General features: G+C 37.3%; 2 protein-coding genes across 2 annotated transcripts; one reads left to right on the forward strand and one right to left on the reverse strand.

The window, feature by feature from the left end:
- The first annotated feature begins 347 nt into the window (after window positions 1-347).
- On the forward strand, window positions 348-5,093 carry LOC133726108 (uncharacterized). The gene is made up of 5 exons (XM_062153585.1): window positions 348-505; window positions 781-3,299; window positions 3,796-3,897; window positions 3,982-4,147; window positions 4,577-5,093. Exons 2-5 carry the CDS (start codon window positions 823-825, stop codon window positions 4,793-4,795), a joined length of 2,964 nt encoding a protein of 987 aa, XP_062009569.1. The 5' UTR covers window positions 348-505; window positions 781-822; the 3' UTR covers window positions 4,796-5,093.
- Window positions 5,094-6,048: 955 nt separating this feature from the next.
- LOC133744605 (uncharacterized) lies at window positions 6,049-7,391 on the reverse strand. The gene is made up of 2 exons (XM_062172688.1): window positions 6,830-7,391; window positions 6,049-6,741 (listed from the first exon to the last, which is right to left on the reverse strand). Exons 1-2 carry the CDS (start codon window positions 7,163-7,165, stop codon window positions 6,208-6,210), a joined length of 870 nt encoding a protein of 289 aa, XP_062028672.1. The 5' UTR covers window positions 7,166-7,391; the 3' UTR covers window positions 6,049-6,207.
- Between the last annotated feature and the right edge of the window lie 10,896 nt (window positions 7,392-18,287).

Below are 18,287 nucleotides of genomic sequence, written 5' to 3' on the forward strand. Positions count from 1 at the left end.
AGCATGACTAGTTAGAGATGAAGTCTATTGAATTCCCGAAAACATGTCAAATAATGATCAAACCACAAGATATTGTATCACTACACAAACATGACCAGTTAGAAATGAAGTCTATTGAATCCAAGCACATCCCAAATGATGGTCAAACCACCAAGAACCTAAAGGCATTTGGAAGCCTTTTTTTTTTTTTTTCTGAGAATGCATTTAGAAAAAATAAAGTGGGTCCTAAAAGGAAAAAAAAAATCAAAAATAACTTTAATGAAGTAATTCTTCAATAATATTGAGTTTTGTATAAATTAAAATCTCTATAATTACTTGACTTAATTAGAAAGTTAGAGCAAAACGTTCAACCACGTGGCAAACACACATCGCCTCATGAACACTAGTACAGTGCTACACGCTCATCACACTATAAAACCAAGAAGCGGAGCCCTCTGAACCCCCAGAAACCCAAAACCCCAAGGCACTTAATTCTTGGTTCTTCAAGCTCTGCAATCTTGCTCAGGTACCTCTCTGCCATTATTTACTTCATGTTTTTGCAATGCACTCGATAATGGTTTCATTTCACTCCTCTTAGCTTCAGTTCTTGATGCATTTCTGCCTTTGTATGAACTTTACCCTAAGATAGATTTGGGTTTTTCTTGAAATTAAGAGAGACTTTCTAGTTGGGTATGCTAGGGTTTCTTTAGACGAGATTGAATTGCTTGTATGCTAGGTTCTTGAGCTGGTTTCTTGAGAATTACATGAACCCACATTGTTCTTTTCTTTTGTTTTCTCTAGGTGTTTGGGTAGATTTGTGTGAAGGATACGAAGGAACAGAAAATGAGCCAAAGAACTGGGAATTCTGAACCCAATTTTTTGTCTTTAACCGCTAAGTTTTGTGATGGAAATATGAACACTAAGTGGGTAGAAAAGTTATCTCAGAACAGTGCTAGTGTAGCCTCTCCATCTGTGTCATATGGGTACTGGAATTCTGAACCCAATCCTTTATCTTTAAGCACTGGTTTTTGTGATGGAGATTTTGCTGAGAGAAGCAAGAAGTGGGTGGGAAAGTCATCTAAGAGCAGTGCTAGTGTAGCCTCTCCACCTGCATCACATGAGCATCGGAATTCTGAACCCGATCCTCTGTCTTTGAGCTCCGGCGTACCTGTTGGAAGTATTGCTGAGAAAAAGAAGAAGGTGATGATGATGAAGAAGAAGAGGGTTGGAAAGTCATCTCAGAGCAGTGGTGGTGTTGTAGCCTCTCCATCTGTATCACATGGGAATGAGGTTTCCGAAGATTCAACGGTTCACATTTCCAAGAAACTTTCGTCTCCTGATCGTACCCAGAACAGCTTATCAGTTGGAATGCAGAGTTCTGATTACTGTTCAAAGATAAGCAAACAAGGGTCTGATGAATTAAGCAGTACTAGTGTTGTTGAGGATGTTGTAGTTCAGTGTAACAAACAGGTTGAACTTGAAGATTCCAAGAATCGAAGCCACACAGGTTGCACTTACAATGGAAAAGAAAATAGGCATTTTGGTTGGAACAGGAGGCAGTACAATGCCAGGGAAGGACATGTGAATTGGGGGAAGAAACCAAGTTACAGAAATGGTGTGAAAGATGTTAACCCGGCAGAGAATCGTTTTGCGGCTGAGCGTAGCTCATTAGCTAATGATGGTATCTTACCTTCTCCATTGATTTCATCTGGATACAACAATGGAAAAGAAAATAGGCATAATGGTTGGAACAGGAAGCAGTACAATGCTAGGGAAGGACATGTGAATTGGGGGAAGAAACCAAGTTACAGAAATGGTGTGAAAGATGTCAACCTGGCAGAGAATCGCTTTTGGTCTGAGCGGAATTCATTAGCCAATGATGCCATCTCACCTACTCCATCGAATTCCTCTGGACACAAAAATGCTGCTTATAGATATAGAAAAAGGGATGCCCCTCCAAGACTATTGAATGAGTCATCACAGGGGGCTGCTTCTCCACAGAGGTTGAATGGGACACTTTTTGTTTCAGTAAAAAGTCAAACGGAAGGCTTGGAAAGTGACTCTGAAAAATTAGTAGGAAGATCACCTAATTCAATTAAGCCTGTGAATTGCAATATGAAAAAAGGACCCCGCAATTATGAAGCAGTCTTCTCTGAGTTGCACAGTAAGTGTAAACAATTGTCAATGGGTTGTTTTGATATGCACGATTACAAGAGAGATGCTGCAGGAACAAATGGCAAGCAGATTGCAAGTCATGGTGATCGACACTATTTAACCTCACCTTCCATGTATTCTAAAATGTCTACTCAGGGAGTGATGAATGGTATTCAACAACACAAATTCAGGAAGATACCAAGCATGGAACATGAGTTTGGTAAGTTGGTACATGTATCCTTGGACGGTATACCATGCTTTCATACTGATCACAAACTTGAGAAAGATACTGCTGGAGCAGATATTATGGAGCGGACAGCTGTTGGTACAAAAGAGTTCAGGCCAGTGGACAGAATTTCATCTGCCAGTATCTCCAATGAGTTCAATCTCTTACCAGATTTAAGCAGGGAGTTAAATAATAGCCATCTGGCGGGAAACACAATATCCTGCAATCAACTGATTTCTTATGATGATCCAAAGGTTTATCAGTCTGCTGCTGAAATAGGTCAAAAAATAGAAAGAAAAGGTTATGATGCAAAGAATAGAGGACCAAAGGACCCTGACCAATTTCTAATTGGTTCAAATATGGGAATGAAAGCTCTAAATGCTGCTTACCAAATGCAATTAGCATCTGAAACTGTTCAGCTCGCAATGGGTTCTCCACTTGCAGAGTTTGAAACATTCATCCACTGCGCTGTTCCTGTTATTCCTTCTTCGTCTGTACATAAAGAATATTCTGTTTCCTTGGGTACTCAGCCATCTCACAGTTTACTATCCAAGCACCAGATACCAAATGTATCACTTCACAGTGTTTGGAACTGGTATGAGATACCAGGGAATTACGGGTTGGATGTCAAGGTAGTTTGTCCTAAAACCCTCACTGGCCTTCCAAATGATTCAATGTCATTCCAAGCCTATTTTGTTCCCTCCCTTTCTGCTATTCAATTGTTTGGACCACACATCCCTGGTTGCAAAAGATCATTTTCCAATTCTTCAGAAGCAGTACATCTCAACCATATTCGGGTTGGTTCATTTGATGTTGCCCTACATGATGGAAGTTGCGTTCAAAGTCTGGATTGTTCACCTGTCTTCTCCTCTGATGCTGAGCTCATATTTGAGTTTTTTGAGGTTGAGCTGCCACACCACCGGAGGCCTTTTTACAACAAGTATGTCCTTGCAACTCTTTATGATAAGATATGTTGCTTATTTTAGTTATGTCACACAAAATAAGGTCATAGATAGAGGGAGATTTATACAGCAATGTACTAAGATTGATTGTTTCGGAAAAGAAAAGGAAAAAAGAAGTTCGCTATTGTCACATCTAAATAGATATTTAAGTGGGATTCACTGTACCTTAAATAAAATAAAACAACCGTGCAGTAGGTTGATGCATATATGAAATAATAAAGAACAGGGAAAAATAAAAAATTATGTTTCTTAGGCAGTGAAAATTGACATGATAGATTATAATTGGCTCTAGATCAGAAGCTTGACAATGAAGTTTGAACAAAAGAACTCCAAATGGTTTTAACTTGGCTTTGTGTCCTGATTTAGTTTCATATTTTGTACTTCTAAATTTTCTCCGCTTCTTTAAGTTGCTTGAACTATTGTTTTACCTACAATGGCGCTTTTAAGATATATCTGATGTCTAATTGAATGCAGAATTCTGGAGCTAATTGGTGCTGGAACTTCTAATCCTCAAGTATTTGGTGACCCATCAAAGCTCACTAGTCTGAATTTGCCTGATTTACATCCTGCATCTTGGTGAGAATCAATTTTACTTCTCATATTTCTGGTTTGAAAACTAATTTTATTATAGTTTCAGAAAGTTCATCTATGTGCTTTCAGGTTTTCGGTGGCTTGGTATCCTATATATCAAATTCCAGAAGGGCACCTACGCGCATCATTCTTGACTTACCATTCACTTGGACATTTTGTTCAGAGACCTGGTTCAACTGTTGCTCCAGGTTGCATTTTCTTCCCTGTGTTAGGCTTGCAAAGCTACAATTCTCAGGTAAGACATTGGTATTCTCTATAATTTTTTAACATTGTGTATAACTATGCTTTGTTACAGTTTGGAAGTTACTGGCATCTCTATATATGTATGGCTATCTGGACAAGGATATCAATAGCTTTGGCGTATTAGTGAATATTTCAATGCTTATGATCAGATAGGAGCAAGGTTTTACAATGAGGCTAGCTTATTAGTTACAATGTACATAACTAATCATACGTAGATATAAATAGTGTTTGGGGACTTCTGGCTTAGCCCCCAAGTATGTTATATTTCAGAGCTTCTGTGCTTTTATTGCCAGCATCAAGTGGATATTTAAAACTCAACTAGTCTGATACTTTGAAGAATGACTGTGTGTTGAGAGTCTAGCTTGGAATCTAATTGGGTACTGCCACAAGTCACAATAACAATGTTCTCTTATTCTTGTAGGATGAATGTTGGTTTGAACCCAAAATACCTTCTTCAGAAGAACCGACATCTTTTGACACCACAGGAATTCTCATAAAAAGGCTCAGGACGTTGGACGAAAATGCTTTACATTTCGCTAGAGGCTGGGTTTACAAGGATAAAGTCATGGTGCAGAACAGACATCCAGATTACGAGTTCTTCACTTCCCGAAAACACGTTACAAATAGTTATGTACGATGACTCATGAAGATCTGTAATGAATAAATAGAAGAGGAATACTGTAGTTTCTGTACTTGTCTTAGTGTTGTTGTTCCATGTAAAATTGTGTAGTTGATGAAGCTGATTCGAGTCATGTTACAAAAAGAAGTATATCATCTTTGTTTCAAAAAGAGAGGGTAAGTGACTAAGTGCCACGGGAGGAGACTTATCTCCGTGGCCTTCTTTTTGTAGATCTTTAACTAAATGTGAAGATACATGTGAAATCCAAATCCTGCAAAGGAAGTGTTTGATGCCTTTTATTTCATTAATGAATTGTGCCCCTCTTTAATCTTTATGGTTGGTGCAGTTGTTCTTATATCCTGTGATCTCTCTGTGACTTAGATTGAGGGGATTGATTTGGGTTTAGAAACTGCCAGACAGCATTAAGTGTTTGGATGCAAAAAGGAACAAGGGTCTTTTCTATTGTATGAATGGCATAAATGGCCTATCCCTTTTCTCCAGCTTTTGCACTAAACATTGTAAAGCACACTCCATCCATTTAGGCTTGAAGACCAGATAAACATATATAAAAACCATTCACCAAAAAAAAAAAAAAAATATATATATATATATATATAAAACCCTGCCTTGCCCCACTCGATCAATTATAAAAAAAACACTGAAGGAAAAGAGTAAAAGATATTTTTTTCAAAGTGATTTTATTTTATTTTTTTTTTTTAAATTCTCAACAACCTGCACCCAAAAAAGTTTATGCAATGCATTTCTCATTTCTCCATGCTCACAAGTTACACAAAATTTACAGAACCACACAGCACAAAACAAGGAATCATTCAAACACATTTATGATCCTTTTTTAGTTTAATTTGGTTTAGTTATTACAAGCTTTCACGGTTTCACCAGGTAATGTTTACTTCAACCACCACCCATCTGATGCTCATTAAGACACTTAAAGTTCCAAATCCATCCTATCTTTATAGGTTTTGGTAGCCTAGGGAAGAATGCTTGCCTCTCTTCAATGCTATTAAATTAAATTAGTGATCTTTCTGCACACACGGTTTGGTTCTAGTCCAGCTTTGGCTATAAGTCTATTCTAGAGAGATGCCTAAATATGTAACTACACAGAGAGAAACAATGTAGATAAAACAAGGATCCCACATTGATATTATCCCAAGGCAGAAAAGCAGAGTTACAAACATTGGGTTTTAATTCCAGTTTTTGTATCTTGAATCATATACTTTTATGTTAGGTGAACCATATAAAACACAGAGGGGATACAAACAAAACAAAGGAAGTAAAATGTAAATAATACAGAATGTTCCTGGTTTTTTTCCTCCCATATCCACAAGAAAGTTCTGTCCTTTTGCCCTTAAGACTTAAATTTTCCAAGCAAAGGTTACACGAAACAGAGCACTTCCAATTTCCACGTCAAAAATTTAATGCTCTCTCTGACTACTGTGGAAATGGTGGTTTCTTTCAATCAACCCTTCCATTATGACCCTCCTCTTCTGATCCCTGGACTCCGCCTCCGACCACTTTCTAACGTTTTCCGGACGCCGGCGATAACTAGTTGGGCAACTCCATGTGAAAAAGTAGAGCCAAAGTGATGTGAAGAGAATAGCAAACACCCTCCCCCATAAAACAGTGATTGCGAGGCTGATAAGAAGTAAATACATTCCGGAATTGAGCTCACAGGAACCCTTTTCGTTCTTCTTGGGTTTCGTAACAGAGTCTTTTTTTTTTTTTTTTGAAAGTATCGTAACAGAGTCTTCTTGATTCTTCGTGCTCTGTTTTGCCGAGTCCGGATTCGAACTACAATTGACTTTGACTTCATGAGAATTAGTTTCTGTAGGTGTGATCATCAATTCATCAGTCTCCAAACTCAGAGACTTTCCTCTGTTCATCGAATAGCTCCGTTTCGATCCGAACGAGTCTTGCCGGACAACTCTGCCGTCTCGAACCTTCTTGGCCTGTAAATACGCAACAGTAAAAATTCTTAAATTGTTGTCAAAACTCAAAAGACAAAAGAATAAATTTATCCAAAGACTAATTGCTAACCAGAATCGTTTCGAAGACCACGGCTTTGATGACCCGGGAAAACGTCCGATTGTGACGAGACCGAGGCATCTTGGAGCTCTGAGAACTGATCATGGAGCACTCTCTATCCAAAGACATGGTTTTGGTTAACGGGGCTTGGACTTTCACCTCCTCCTCCTCCTCCTCCTCCTTCACCTCCACCACCTTGGTCTTTTCGACCTTGGTGTTCTCGATCGGCTTAGTTCTACTTCTGCGCGTAGGACGATCAACGACGACACCTTTAGACTCGACCACCATTTCCATGTCGACCACGGGTCGGAAGCAAAGCAGAAACTTGCTTCTGGAACCGTTTTTCATTATGGTGTTTACCAAAAGAGAAGAAGAAACGGGTGGGGTGTTAATAATTATGGGGGTTTTGAAGGTTACAAAGATATGGATGTGGTAAAAGAATAATGGTGGGGTTCGGTTAAAACGAGGAGGAAAGAGAGCAACAGAGACAAAGAGGATTCAGGTGACGGTTTAAGGCCGGCATGGGGGAGTGTCTCGTTTGATTAACTAGACAACAAGTGCACTTTGGTTGGTACTTGGGGTTTGGCCACTTGGGAGTTTTAAACGAGGGAAGAGGTATTTTATGTTTATCTTGTTCTCTCTCTCTTGCCCTATGTCTCTCTGCCGTTTTTCTTTTTTCCTCTCCTTTTATACTATGAAATACCACATAAAATCATAAATTTAGATGGATCATGGATCTAGGTATGATTTGAATCCAATAATTTATTAAATTACGAATCAAGTACAAGTTTGAGCTGATCCGATATAGAATTTGAGTTTAGGTCAGTAATATATGAATTCAACTCATTCAATACGAATTCAACATATTCACATGTTACTTAAAAAATTCATTAAATTGTTTGATAAAAGAGTTATAGAATTGTTTGATAAGTAAATAATAAATAATATTTTCAAATAGACTCTGATCTCTGAGTAAAATTTAGGGAAAAGTATAATAGTGTCCCTCATCGTTTAACTAGGAAGGTTGTTTTATGTCAACTCTTTGTTATCGTTTTGAGCATGCGCCTTTTTGGCTAACATTCGAATTGTATGTAATTGGGATAAATTACTCTTGTTTACTTGCTTTCATTGGACGAGATTTTTAATAATGTAATTCCCTACAAATCTCTTGATAATTGTTTCAGTAAGTTCTCTTTCTCAATAAAAAAAAAATAAATAAATAAATAACAACAACAACAACAAACGAGACAAACTCTTAATTCACAAGAGTACCTAGTGAATGAAAACTATTGAGCCTTCAATTGTTGGCCATCAAAATTTACGCAAATCCATGTCCCCTATGTATTCTGCAGTTTTATAAATGATCAAGGCTTAAAGACAGTCGTACTAGCACTCTTAAAAATAAAAAATAAAAAATTACGCAACTTCATATATTTCAAGAATATTTGTTAGAAAGAAAAAAAGAAAATAAACTAGAAAACGCTCTGCTAGGGTTTTCTCCCTAGCCGCGTTTTAGCAGCACCGCCGTTGGGGGTGAGCAGCGGTGTTTGACACCGAGATTGGTCGTGCACGGCGCTGAGATTACGGCCTCGAGTCCAAGGCGAGGTCAGTGGTTTTGTGGAGAGACAGACGAGATCTGAACACGAGTTGCGATTGGTTCAACCAATTGTAGCACAGAAGCGGATCAAAAGGTGGTGTTTTCTCCCGGCTTGGACCAGGCTCGCTTCGCCGATCTTTGCTGGGAGTAGATTTCAGGCCAGCTGCGTTGGGAACTAAAGTAAGGGGTGCACGGCTTGGGTAGTCAACGGTCTCTGCTCGGAGTTTCTGCCGGATCTGATGGTGCGGTGGACCGAGCGACCACCGGAGGGGCGGAACACGGCAACAGCAGCCTGGCCAATACGGGCTAGGGTTGTTGTCCTTGTTGCTCGAGTTTGGGCCTGGGCTCTTGGGCTTGGGTCTAACCTTGGGTTGATGGGCTCCATGCTGTGGGCCAGTAGGGAGGGTGTCTTGCCACCCTCATTTGTCACTTAGTGCTGGAGATGGGCCTGGCCTGAGATGTGGACTTTCTTGGGCTTTCAGGTCGACTTATGGTCCAGGACCAATCATTTCGGATCATAACTTCTGCTGGAGTTGGTAATTATCTGGAACAAGATTGGCGTTCAAGCGGCTTATGGATAAGGAGTTGCTCCTATTTGTTGGCTAGGAAGTGGCTTTCTATTGGTACCACAATTGCGTGATTGGCTAATGGGAGGTTAGAATATGATTTTGCGCTAGAAGACTTTGGAGTTTCTTTGTCTATAAGTTCGCTAATTATAGCGAGCTTATCAGTGACTTGTAATGAGTTTGCTTTGCTTAGATTAAGGTTCCGGATTTTCTTGCCGGCTATCTCTTGGTAAGTGCAGCTAGACTCTAGCCATTGGCTGAATGTCGGGCTATTGATTCTAATGATATCAATTTCTATTCAAAAAAAAAAAAAAAAGATATTTGTTAGAAGAAGTTCAGGCATGGATAAGAAATAGTGAAATAGTCAAAGTCAATATTAAAACAAGATCATTGGCAAATTGCTTCAAACAAACTACAATTAAATTAAAAAAGCAATATTAAAAAAAAAATATATATATATATATATATATATATATATATATATATATATATATATATATATATAACTTCATTCAAAATCCTAAACACTGAGAGCATTTGTATTACGTACGTATGATCTGTAATCTTAATTTGTCCATGGGCGAAATGACCAAGACTATAATTCTCCACTCTCTTAGTCACCCTAAATTTGATGTTTCCTCAAATTTTTCTCCAAGTGAAGTTGAAGACTTAAAGCCAATTGATCATCAAATTTGGAAAACCTCTAAAGGCCCCCACTCTAGCTAGCTGTAAGTTTCAAACAAAAGATATCTATTTTTACTATTAAATATATGTTTTTTTAGATCAAAATGTGATTTTTTCTTTCTTTCTTTTAAATGGCATATCTACGTCCATTTCATGTTCTTAATTGCTTAGGTTTATTCGTCCAACTTGTTTCTTCTGAAAAAAAACATTAAACACATGGTTCGAGTTTGGGAGATAGTGGGATTCATTAGCCGTCCATTACATTTGATTGGACAATCTGTTCCTACATAAGCACATTAGCTGAAGCAAATAACATGAAGTTTGACAAGTAACAAGTTTGCATTAATAATTAATGACCATGCCATTCAGAAACCCGATAAACTTTGCCTTTGTTTCTACGTGGAATGAAATCAACTGTACCCAATATTAGCTGAAGCAAATTAATTTGAATTTGACAAGTTTGCATTAGTAATTAATGATCATGCCATTCAGCAACTTGATAAACCTTTATCATTAACTTTGCCTTCTAGTAAGCAAACTACCAATCTGACTAGGCTTGTAGCATGACGCAAAAATAGACCATAATCCAAATTTCAATCACAAATTAATAATTCATTTCATATTACTTCTGCATATATTGACAATCAAAATGGAAAGGTTAAGTATATATAGCAAGCTAGCTACTACATATATGTATATATGTATATTTATATCAAACGCGTCATTCATGCATGTCTTATATTTTGACAAGTTCTTGTATCAGTATAGGTATATAGATGCAAACATATATGGTTCATTTACATGTTCAATTGTTCTATTAGCATTTTTCTTCTTCTTCAAGTGGCTCTTTCTTTACCCTTTGTGATAAGTAGTACCATTTTCATTTTATTTCTTGCACTAGTGATTACAGAGTAGAGATATATTGCAATTTTCTAATTTTTTAAAATTTGACTTCTCCCCTTTTATTCTCTAATAGAGAGGGGGGAAAAACAGTCCCATTAATTAATCAGTTTCTTCTTTCCATATATGAGTTTTCTTAGTTCCATTGGTTAACTTTGATTTCTTGATACTTCAAATCTATATAAAGACATCCCTAGCTATATCGATCATGAACTGATGAAGAAGTCTTGATGTGAATATATACTGACTAAGTGTGTGTGTGTGTGTGTGATAAAAATTGGTCTGGAAGTTTCACAATAGATCAAAGCACGGCCAACAGAAATTTGAAATTACTTTCCACCGCTATCTTGGATATTCAGCACTTAATTAAATCTTAACGTGAATCATCATTTGAACGTGATTTCATCAATAGGAACAAGATGCTCGATCGTCATAATAATATGAAAGAAATACTGAGTTCCAAAGATGCAAATATCAAGTTTCCTTGTCTTGCAAACTCATGACAGAGAATTCTACATTGCGGCACATTGCATAACAGGATTATGTACGTATATTATTTTCCTCTGTAACACTGACAATCATCAGTGTTTACATAATGCTTTTCTAGTGTGACTCGATCTTGTCCACATGATGGCACAAGGTGAAAGTTGACGAGCAATAACTTGGAAGGTTCGAAAATCAGGAACTCCTCGAGTCTCGATTTCTACAGACAGGGTTTGATTGCCTTCAAGGTCGTTTGAGACGGAAACTTGAAACATTGTTAGATGTTTATGATTCCAATAGCTACCATCCCGGCTAGTAGCCACCAACAATATCCAGCCACCATCATATTTACCTAAGCAATTCACCCCATTAAGAATCTAAGATATTAGGTCAGGAAGATAAATCTCATTTATCATGAAGCACCTGATACGACTCGCGGTTGGGGATTCCATTCGAATCCAACTTATATAGAACTACCTTAGTTACGTTATAACTATAAGCCGTCACGCTAATTAATAATCCCTCAAATTCTGTGAAAGTCTTGAACCTCTTTATAACACCATCATGTATATTCTTCGCATCCTCCCCTTCCTCTTCACTAGTGTCAAAAATGTATGAACCACCCGGCCTACCAAAACTAACAGTAACAAATTTGGTAATGCTGATGAAGAGCTTGTAGCCGCAAAAGAACTGGCCTCAGACTCAGGGGATGAGGAAGGTCTTTGCAGGATTGGTTCACCGGATCAAAACCCCTAAAAAGGGGTAGTTCAAGTACATAGATTTTCTCCTCAATGCTGAACACTGTTAGGTCAGAACCAAAATCAATCTTGGGTGGAACCAATCTAAAAATCGGACCCTCGCAGAGACGGAAGGAAGGACTCGCAGCTGGCCTGCTGGATCAAAGGAATATACAATATTCAAGTTGGGTTCAAACGATGATCCGATGTACCACCCCACATGTTAACTTTGGAACCAAACAATTACTGGTTTCATTGCCATGGGAATTGTATTTCGAGGATAACCTGGATAATAATCATGGATGAGTTCACACTTTGGCTCGTTGGAAGAGCCCTTTAGGCAGAATTCCCTAATATTCAGGCGGCATAGTCGATTGCGCATATTCAAGTACAGAAACCAGTTCTTGTTGTTGGGCTGCTTTGGAGAGACGGAGGTACGTAGTTGCTTACTGATATCAAGACGGCATAGTCGATCCCATGTATTTTTTTATTTTTATTTTTTGGCAATGGGTATTTGCTTCGGCCCAGCCCAACTGATCAAAACGCCCATCTTCCAAACATATGTAAGCATTTTACTTCTTTTTTGTCAGAGTCAGACCATTCAGGATTTGTATGGAATTTCAATATCTTATGGAGACCAATGTCCAAATCCAAGCTCTGTTTACATTGGTTCAACCGAGGCTAAGCTGGAGAAGGGTTGTTTCATGTTTATTTTGTTTTCTCGTTGTTGCTCATTTTATATGGGAACAAAGTGAAGGTCAAGGATTAAAATTTGTTTGGCACATGTGATGAATAGATGGATGAGGATAATTTAAAAAAAAAAAAAAAACATTCGAGTGTTTTTTGGTTTGGTTAAAATGACAACCTCAACAATACGCTAGAAATGATATCAACTTGGTCCAAATTATTGCTGAAATTAATTCCAAGTCTTTGTGTGTAAGTTAAGGTCAATTCATCAGTAATTTTGATATTATTTAAATTTAATAATTTTCACGATTTTTTTTCTTAAGATTCTTGTCTCCTAGGAAGTCAATAATACAGAGGTACAATCATATAGAACGGATCTAATTCAAGTAAGATCGTTTTTGTTTTTAAATTTCAGTATAAGGTTCATGATTATTATGAATATGAACCTCTTGCGGTGTTTTTTCCCAAACAGATATACTATTCTGAATTGGCTTGTAGCAAGTCAGTAAGGCCCAAAACTACCGGAATAGCTGACTCATTATGATTTTCTTGGGCTTGATTTGAACATCCTAATTTATTTAGAGAAGAAAAAAAATACAAGCTGTGGAGTGCCATAAACTTTAAAGAACAAGAATAAAAAGGAAAAAAAAAGGCACAAATATTCCTCAGTTACCCAAAATGACAAGAAACCAATCCAAAGCATTGTCCACTCTACTTTAAACATAGTTAGCAGAGTGGACAATGCTTCAGTCTTCACTTGTGCTCCTTGCATGCATGAATTCGTAAAACTTGAATACTTGCCGACGAACAACTACTGTAATGATGAAAATCGTAAAGCTCTTGAGCCTCAATATATGTAGAGAGGACCGGGATATCATCAAGATCGTTTGAGATGGAAATATGAAGTACCATCACATTTGTACCGTAATGGCTAGAACACACCAGCCACAAATGACCACCATCACATTTACCCAAGAAAATGTCGTCATCTCGCACTTCTAAATTATTACAGAAAAGTATCTCATCATTAAGCTCATGTAGCACCTGATACGCCTCAGGATCAATAATCTCATTTGAATTCAACTTAAAAGTAACAACCTTATCTACTTCGAAATAATCAGATATAACGCTAATTAAAAATCCTTCAAATTCTATGAAAGCAATGAAGCTCTAATCATCATCATCGAAAATGTTCTTTGCATCCTCCCATTTCTCTTCACAAGTGTCAAAAATTATGAACTACCGGGCCTACTAGGAAAAGTATCAGAATTCCTAGTGCTAATAAAGAGGTTGTGTCCCCAAAAGAAGTGGTCATACACTTAGGGATCAGTATTAGGTAAATAAGGTGGATCGGGAAGATCTTTTCAGGATTGCCGGATTAAAAACCCTAAAAAGAGATACATGATCTTGAAGTACCTCCCGGAATGTTCTTTGGCCAGAACATAAACTCTATTCTTTAGGAAGAACACAATAAGATTGAGTTGCATAGGTGTGTGGGATCTTGGGTTCAATCAATCTGGGAATCCGACCCTGGTAAAGTTGAATGGATGGACCATTTGGGTCGGTGAGATCAAAGGAATATACATCCAAGTTGGGAGGTCAGAACAAAGTAGGATGATTATAAACACCAGCGCACCAATCATATAAACGTCGGAACCAACAATTAGATGTTTCATTCTGGTGGGAATTGTTGGAGGATAGACTGAAAAATAATCGAACACAACTTCACAGTTAGTGACCTTGGAAGATATTTCCTTTCCCATAATGCCATAATATTTAGACGGTAAGTTGATAAAGTAATCTGAGGTTCACATCCAAAACCAATTGGCAATGGATAAAGTGCCCCAAACCCTTATAAACCCATAAGCAAAGTTATATTTTTCTAATGTGGGAGTTATATTTTATCACATTTTCAACACGGCCCCACACGTATGGCGATTTCTCAAGCCATACACGTGGACAAATTATATTGGGTAACGGTGAGCACGTGTGGCCATCACTAAAACCAAACACGTGGGTAACCTGGCTCTGATACCATGATAAAGTAATCTGGGATTTCACATCCAAAACCAATTAGCAATAGATGAAATGACCCAAACCGTTAAAAACTCATAAGCAAAGTAATATTTTTCCAATGTGCGAGTTATATTTTATCACATTCTCAACATAAGCGATCGGTCAAATTCAAGTACAAAAAGCAGTCCTTCTCGGATTGTTCTCTTTCTTTAGAGTCGTGCTTTGGAGAGACATGGGTACATAATTGCTTGCTAAGATTAAAACGGCATAGTCGATCGACTTGATCGAACCTCTTCAGCACCGTTTTCCACATGATCTCTTTCTCTCTTAACTCAAGCTTCACTCAAATTATGTGTTGTGTGTGTGTATTTTTTTTTTGTTTTTTTTTTATTGGAGATGAATCAAATGATGTGTTTGAAAATGAAGTAGAAGGCAAAGAGAAGAGGGCGGCAGAGTCTGGCTTCTAGTTACACCTCGTACATGATATTCTAGGGCAAGGGGACTCCAATGTAATAACAAAACCTGACTTCAGCCCAAAATTGATCAGACCAAAATGGACTAATTTTCTGATTGTTTTTCGACGATATTTCAGCATATTCGTCCAGCCCAAGATTGATCAGCAATTCAGCAGCATAGCTTGTTTTCTGGTTTACAATCCGGCTTTTGTGTTATTTTATTGGTCAAGTACTTGTTCATACTGATTCTTTTTTCTTTTATTAGGGGTTCTAACAACAGAACATGAAACATACATTAGAGACTAAAAGCCCTAAACAATTTTGCTGCATTTTTGCAAATAAATTAAATGGATCAAAGTTTTTTTTTTTTTCCTGCACTATTTGGACCCCCTAGGTTGCCATAGTCTTCCTAAAAAACATGCTGCATAGATGCGGGAGGAGATCAGCTATTCCATAAATCCATCCAAAACACTAAAGCCGTTCTCCAAAGTTTGTCGGCTTTTGTCCATCACTATTGTTTAATAACCACACCGGGGAATGAATCTGTAAGTTCAGTTCCCTCCAAGAACTAAAACTATCAGGGTTCAACTACTGGGTTCAACTTAATATTCATGTAAATTTGTAATTGAAACGGGTACCTTCTGGATTCCTACACAAAATAGAGATCATTGTAGGAAAAGCTCAAATGTTTTACCGTGGGTTGGATCGACCCATATCGGAGTCGACCAAACTGAAAAAATGAAAGTTGAAGAAACAAAATTGCCACATGGGTCAAAGAGGAAAATGGAGACCAAAATACTTGGGCTCTAAAATAAAGAATGACTTGGGTTTGAGCTAACTCCAGCAGCATTGACAGTTCAAAAGAATAAGAACAGTTCTTTTTTTTTTTTTTGGTAAATTAGAATAAGAACAGTTGGTATCTTCTTCCCCACAAATGCGCCTAATATCATTATTCAAACGCAAAAGCGTGTGTAGCTTAGATCGATCACTGAACTCCTATTAAAAAACACCAGCTATTGATGAGTTTAGTCTGATCGTCTGCAGAATTTCTAATTCATCTGGAAAAAAAATAACATAAAAACTTGAATTTTATGAGACTTAGTCCTCTAAATAATATTAGCAATATTAGGGTTGACGTTACTTGCAATAGTTCCAAAATAAACAATAGCTCGATGCATATAATAAATCGAAGATGCAGGAAAGAGAGAGAGGTCTCTGCCTCACAGAGTCTCAGGTGAGTTATAACTATACGAACTATCATCCACAGAAAACCCTAAATAATAGTTAGATTCCCTTACGTCTAATAGTGTCTAGTTTATCATGTAGATAACTATGTGAATTATTGTTAAGCTGTGTATAATAGTTTAGGTGTAAAGCGTGTATAGGGCAGTGACGTTGGAGGATAAGTGGGAACTGGGAGGGGGACCAAGTTGAGAACGTGATTGAAACCTGAAAATATGATCGATCGGGAAAAGAAAGCTATCAGAGAGCAATAGCAATAATGTTCGGCATAGACTCATAGAGCGCATGAGCATCTTGACTTTGACGTCAAAGTCAACAACACTTTCGATATTCTTCCCCCGTTCCCCGAATAGCATGCCAGCTACAGTTTACATACATAAAGAAAAAGAAAGTAAACGAGAGAATATACGAGTATTTGTGCTACAAGCAGAGTAAGTTAACAGAGAGCAGAATGGAATTCAAGCCTCAATAATTTGCCAAATATATACAATGAATCCTATTACCTGCTAAGATTCCTCTCTCCATAGAAGAAAAGGATAATGAAGATAGAAGACCAGACTTGTTTGTTTAGATTTCGTTGAGCAATCAAGCAACTTTGCCACTTAATTTCATGCTTTCATATGTCACGAAGAACGGATAGATGACTGTTTCAAAGTAGTGTCTTAATATATTTTTTCTTTTCTTTAGGATGAGATTTTCTTACACCAAGTAATCAAATCCAATAAATGAGGTATCATCGTCGGTAAAAAAAAACCCTCTTAGGTTTGTTAGAAACAAACACCAAAATTGTGAAACCGTGAGGAATCAAGGACGCTTCAATCATGGGGTTACCCTATAAGAATCTCATAGAAATACATATTTCCTAATCAAATATAGAAAATGATGAAATGAAACTCTTATCATATTAGAAAGTTATGATACATTAATGGTCAGTACGTACTTAAACTTTTCAATACTGGCTAGTAACTTCTGAAAGTAGTAAACTAAATTCATACAATTTTAAAATAGATTTCTAGCAGTGATTAGATATCTAGCTATCATTGCAAAAAGTTAACCTATTAACTAGTTTGTAATTGATACATTGATGTGCTAGAACAATTTTCATTATCTCTAATTACTCATTTTCTTTTTCTTTTTCCTTTTTAATCAAAAACCTTATAATTGGTCCTTTGACCAACCACACTGCTGTACAGTCCTTTTAATAAGTGGGACGCATGACCAGTGTGATCTTCAACTTCGGTGTATTCGATCCTCCCGGTGGAGGGACGATGGGGTCACATGCTCCCATGAGCTTCTTGAACTCTCACATATTATTGGCCCGACGTTCCCCATGAATGTCTTGCTTATAGGGCAACATCTACATCTACTTTAAACATTTGCGAACGGTTCTGCACTTCTGCTCCAGTTAATCATGTTTTTACTAATTATGAAAATGTCGTTTTGGGTTGAGTCATTCAAAGTAGAACATAAACTAAACAACTTCGAAAAAAGGGAGTGAAATTCACACTCTCCATTTTACAATTCACACTCCATATTTCCTCTTTTAGTATTTTTACATCATAATTTTATAATCAACACTACAGAAAGACAAAACTTATGATACTTAAAAAAAGAAAACATATAGTGTAAATTGTAAAATGAGGAGTGTGAATTTCATTCCCCTAAAGAAAATAAACTTTTATCCATCAACCATCATCACGTAACTCCAATACTTCTTCCATCGTTATTCAGTCCTGCAAACCTTAATCGCGGCTTCCCATATCACCTTGAACTATCAGTCTATCACCACCATGATTTTAGGAATTAATTTATGTATCTTGACCCCAAATAAAAAATTTCTGGATCCTTTATTCTTATCATCGACTATTTCAACTATGAGTAAAGATTTTTTTTAAGAGACTTTTGAGTAAAGATCCTTTTTTTTGAAATAGAAGTTGATATCATTAGATCAACAGCAAAAAGGCTGTAGTCTACCAAAACTTACATAATAAATCCGGCAAGAAAATCCGGAGAACCTACCTAAGCTAAAGCACACTATTAAGGATCACTGGGACGCTCACATTTAAGCGAGCCTATACAAGAATGAAAAAACCTCGCCTCCTA

The sequence above is a fragment of the Rosa rugosa genome, chromosome 1 (assembly GCF_958449725.1).
Source record: "Rosa rugosa chromosome 1, drRosRugo1.1, whole genome shotgun sequence".
NCBI classification, from domain to species: domain Eukaryota; kingdom Viridiplantae; phylum Streptophyta; class Magnoliopsida; order Rosales; family Rosaceae; genus Rosa; species Rosa rugosa.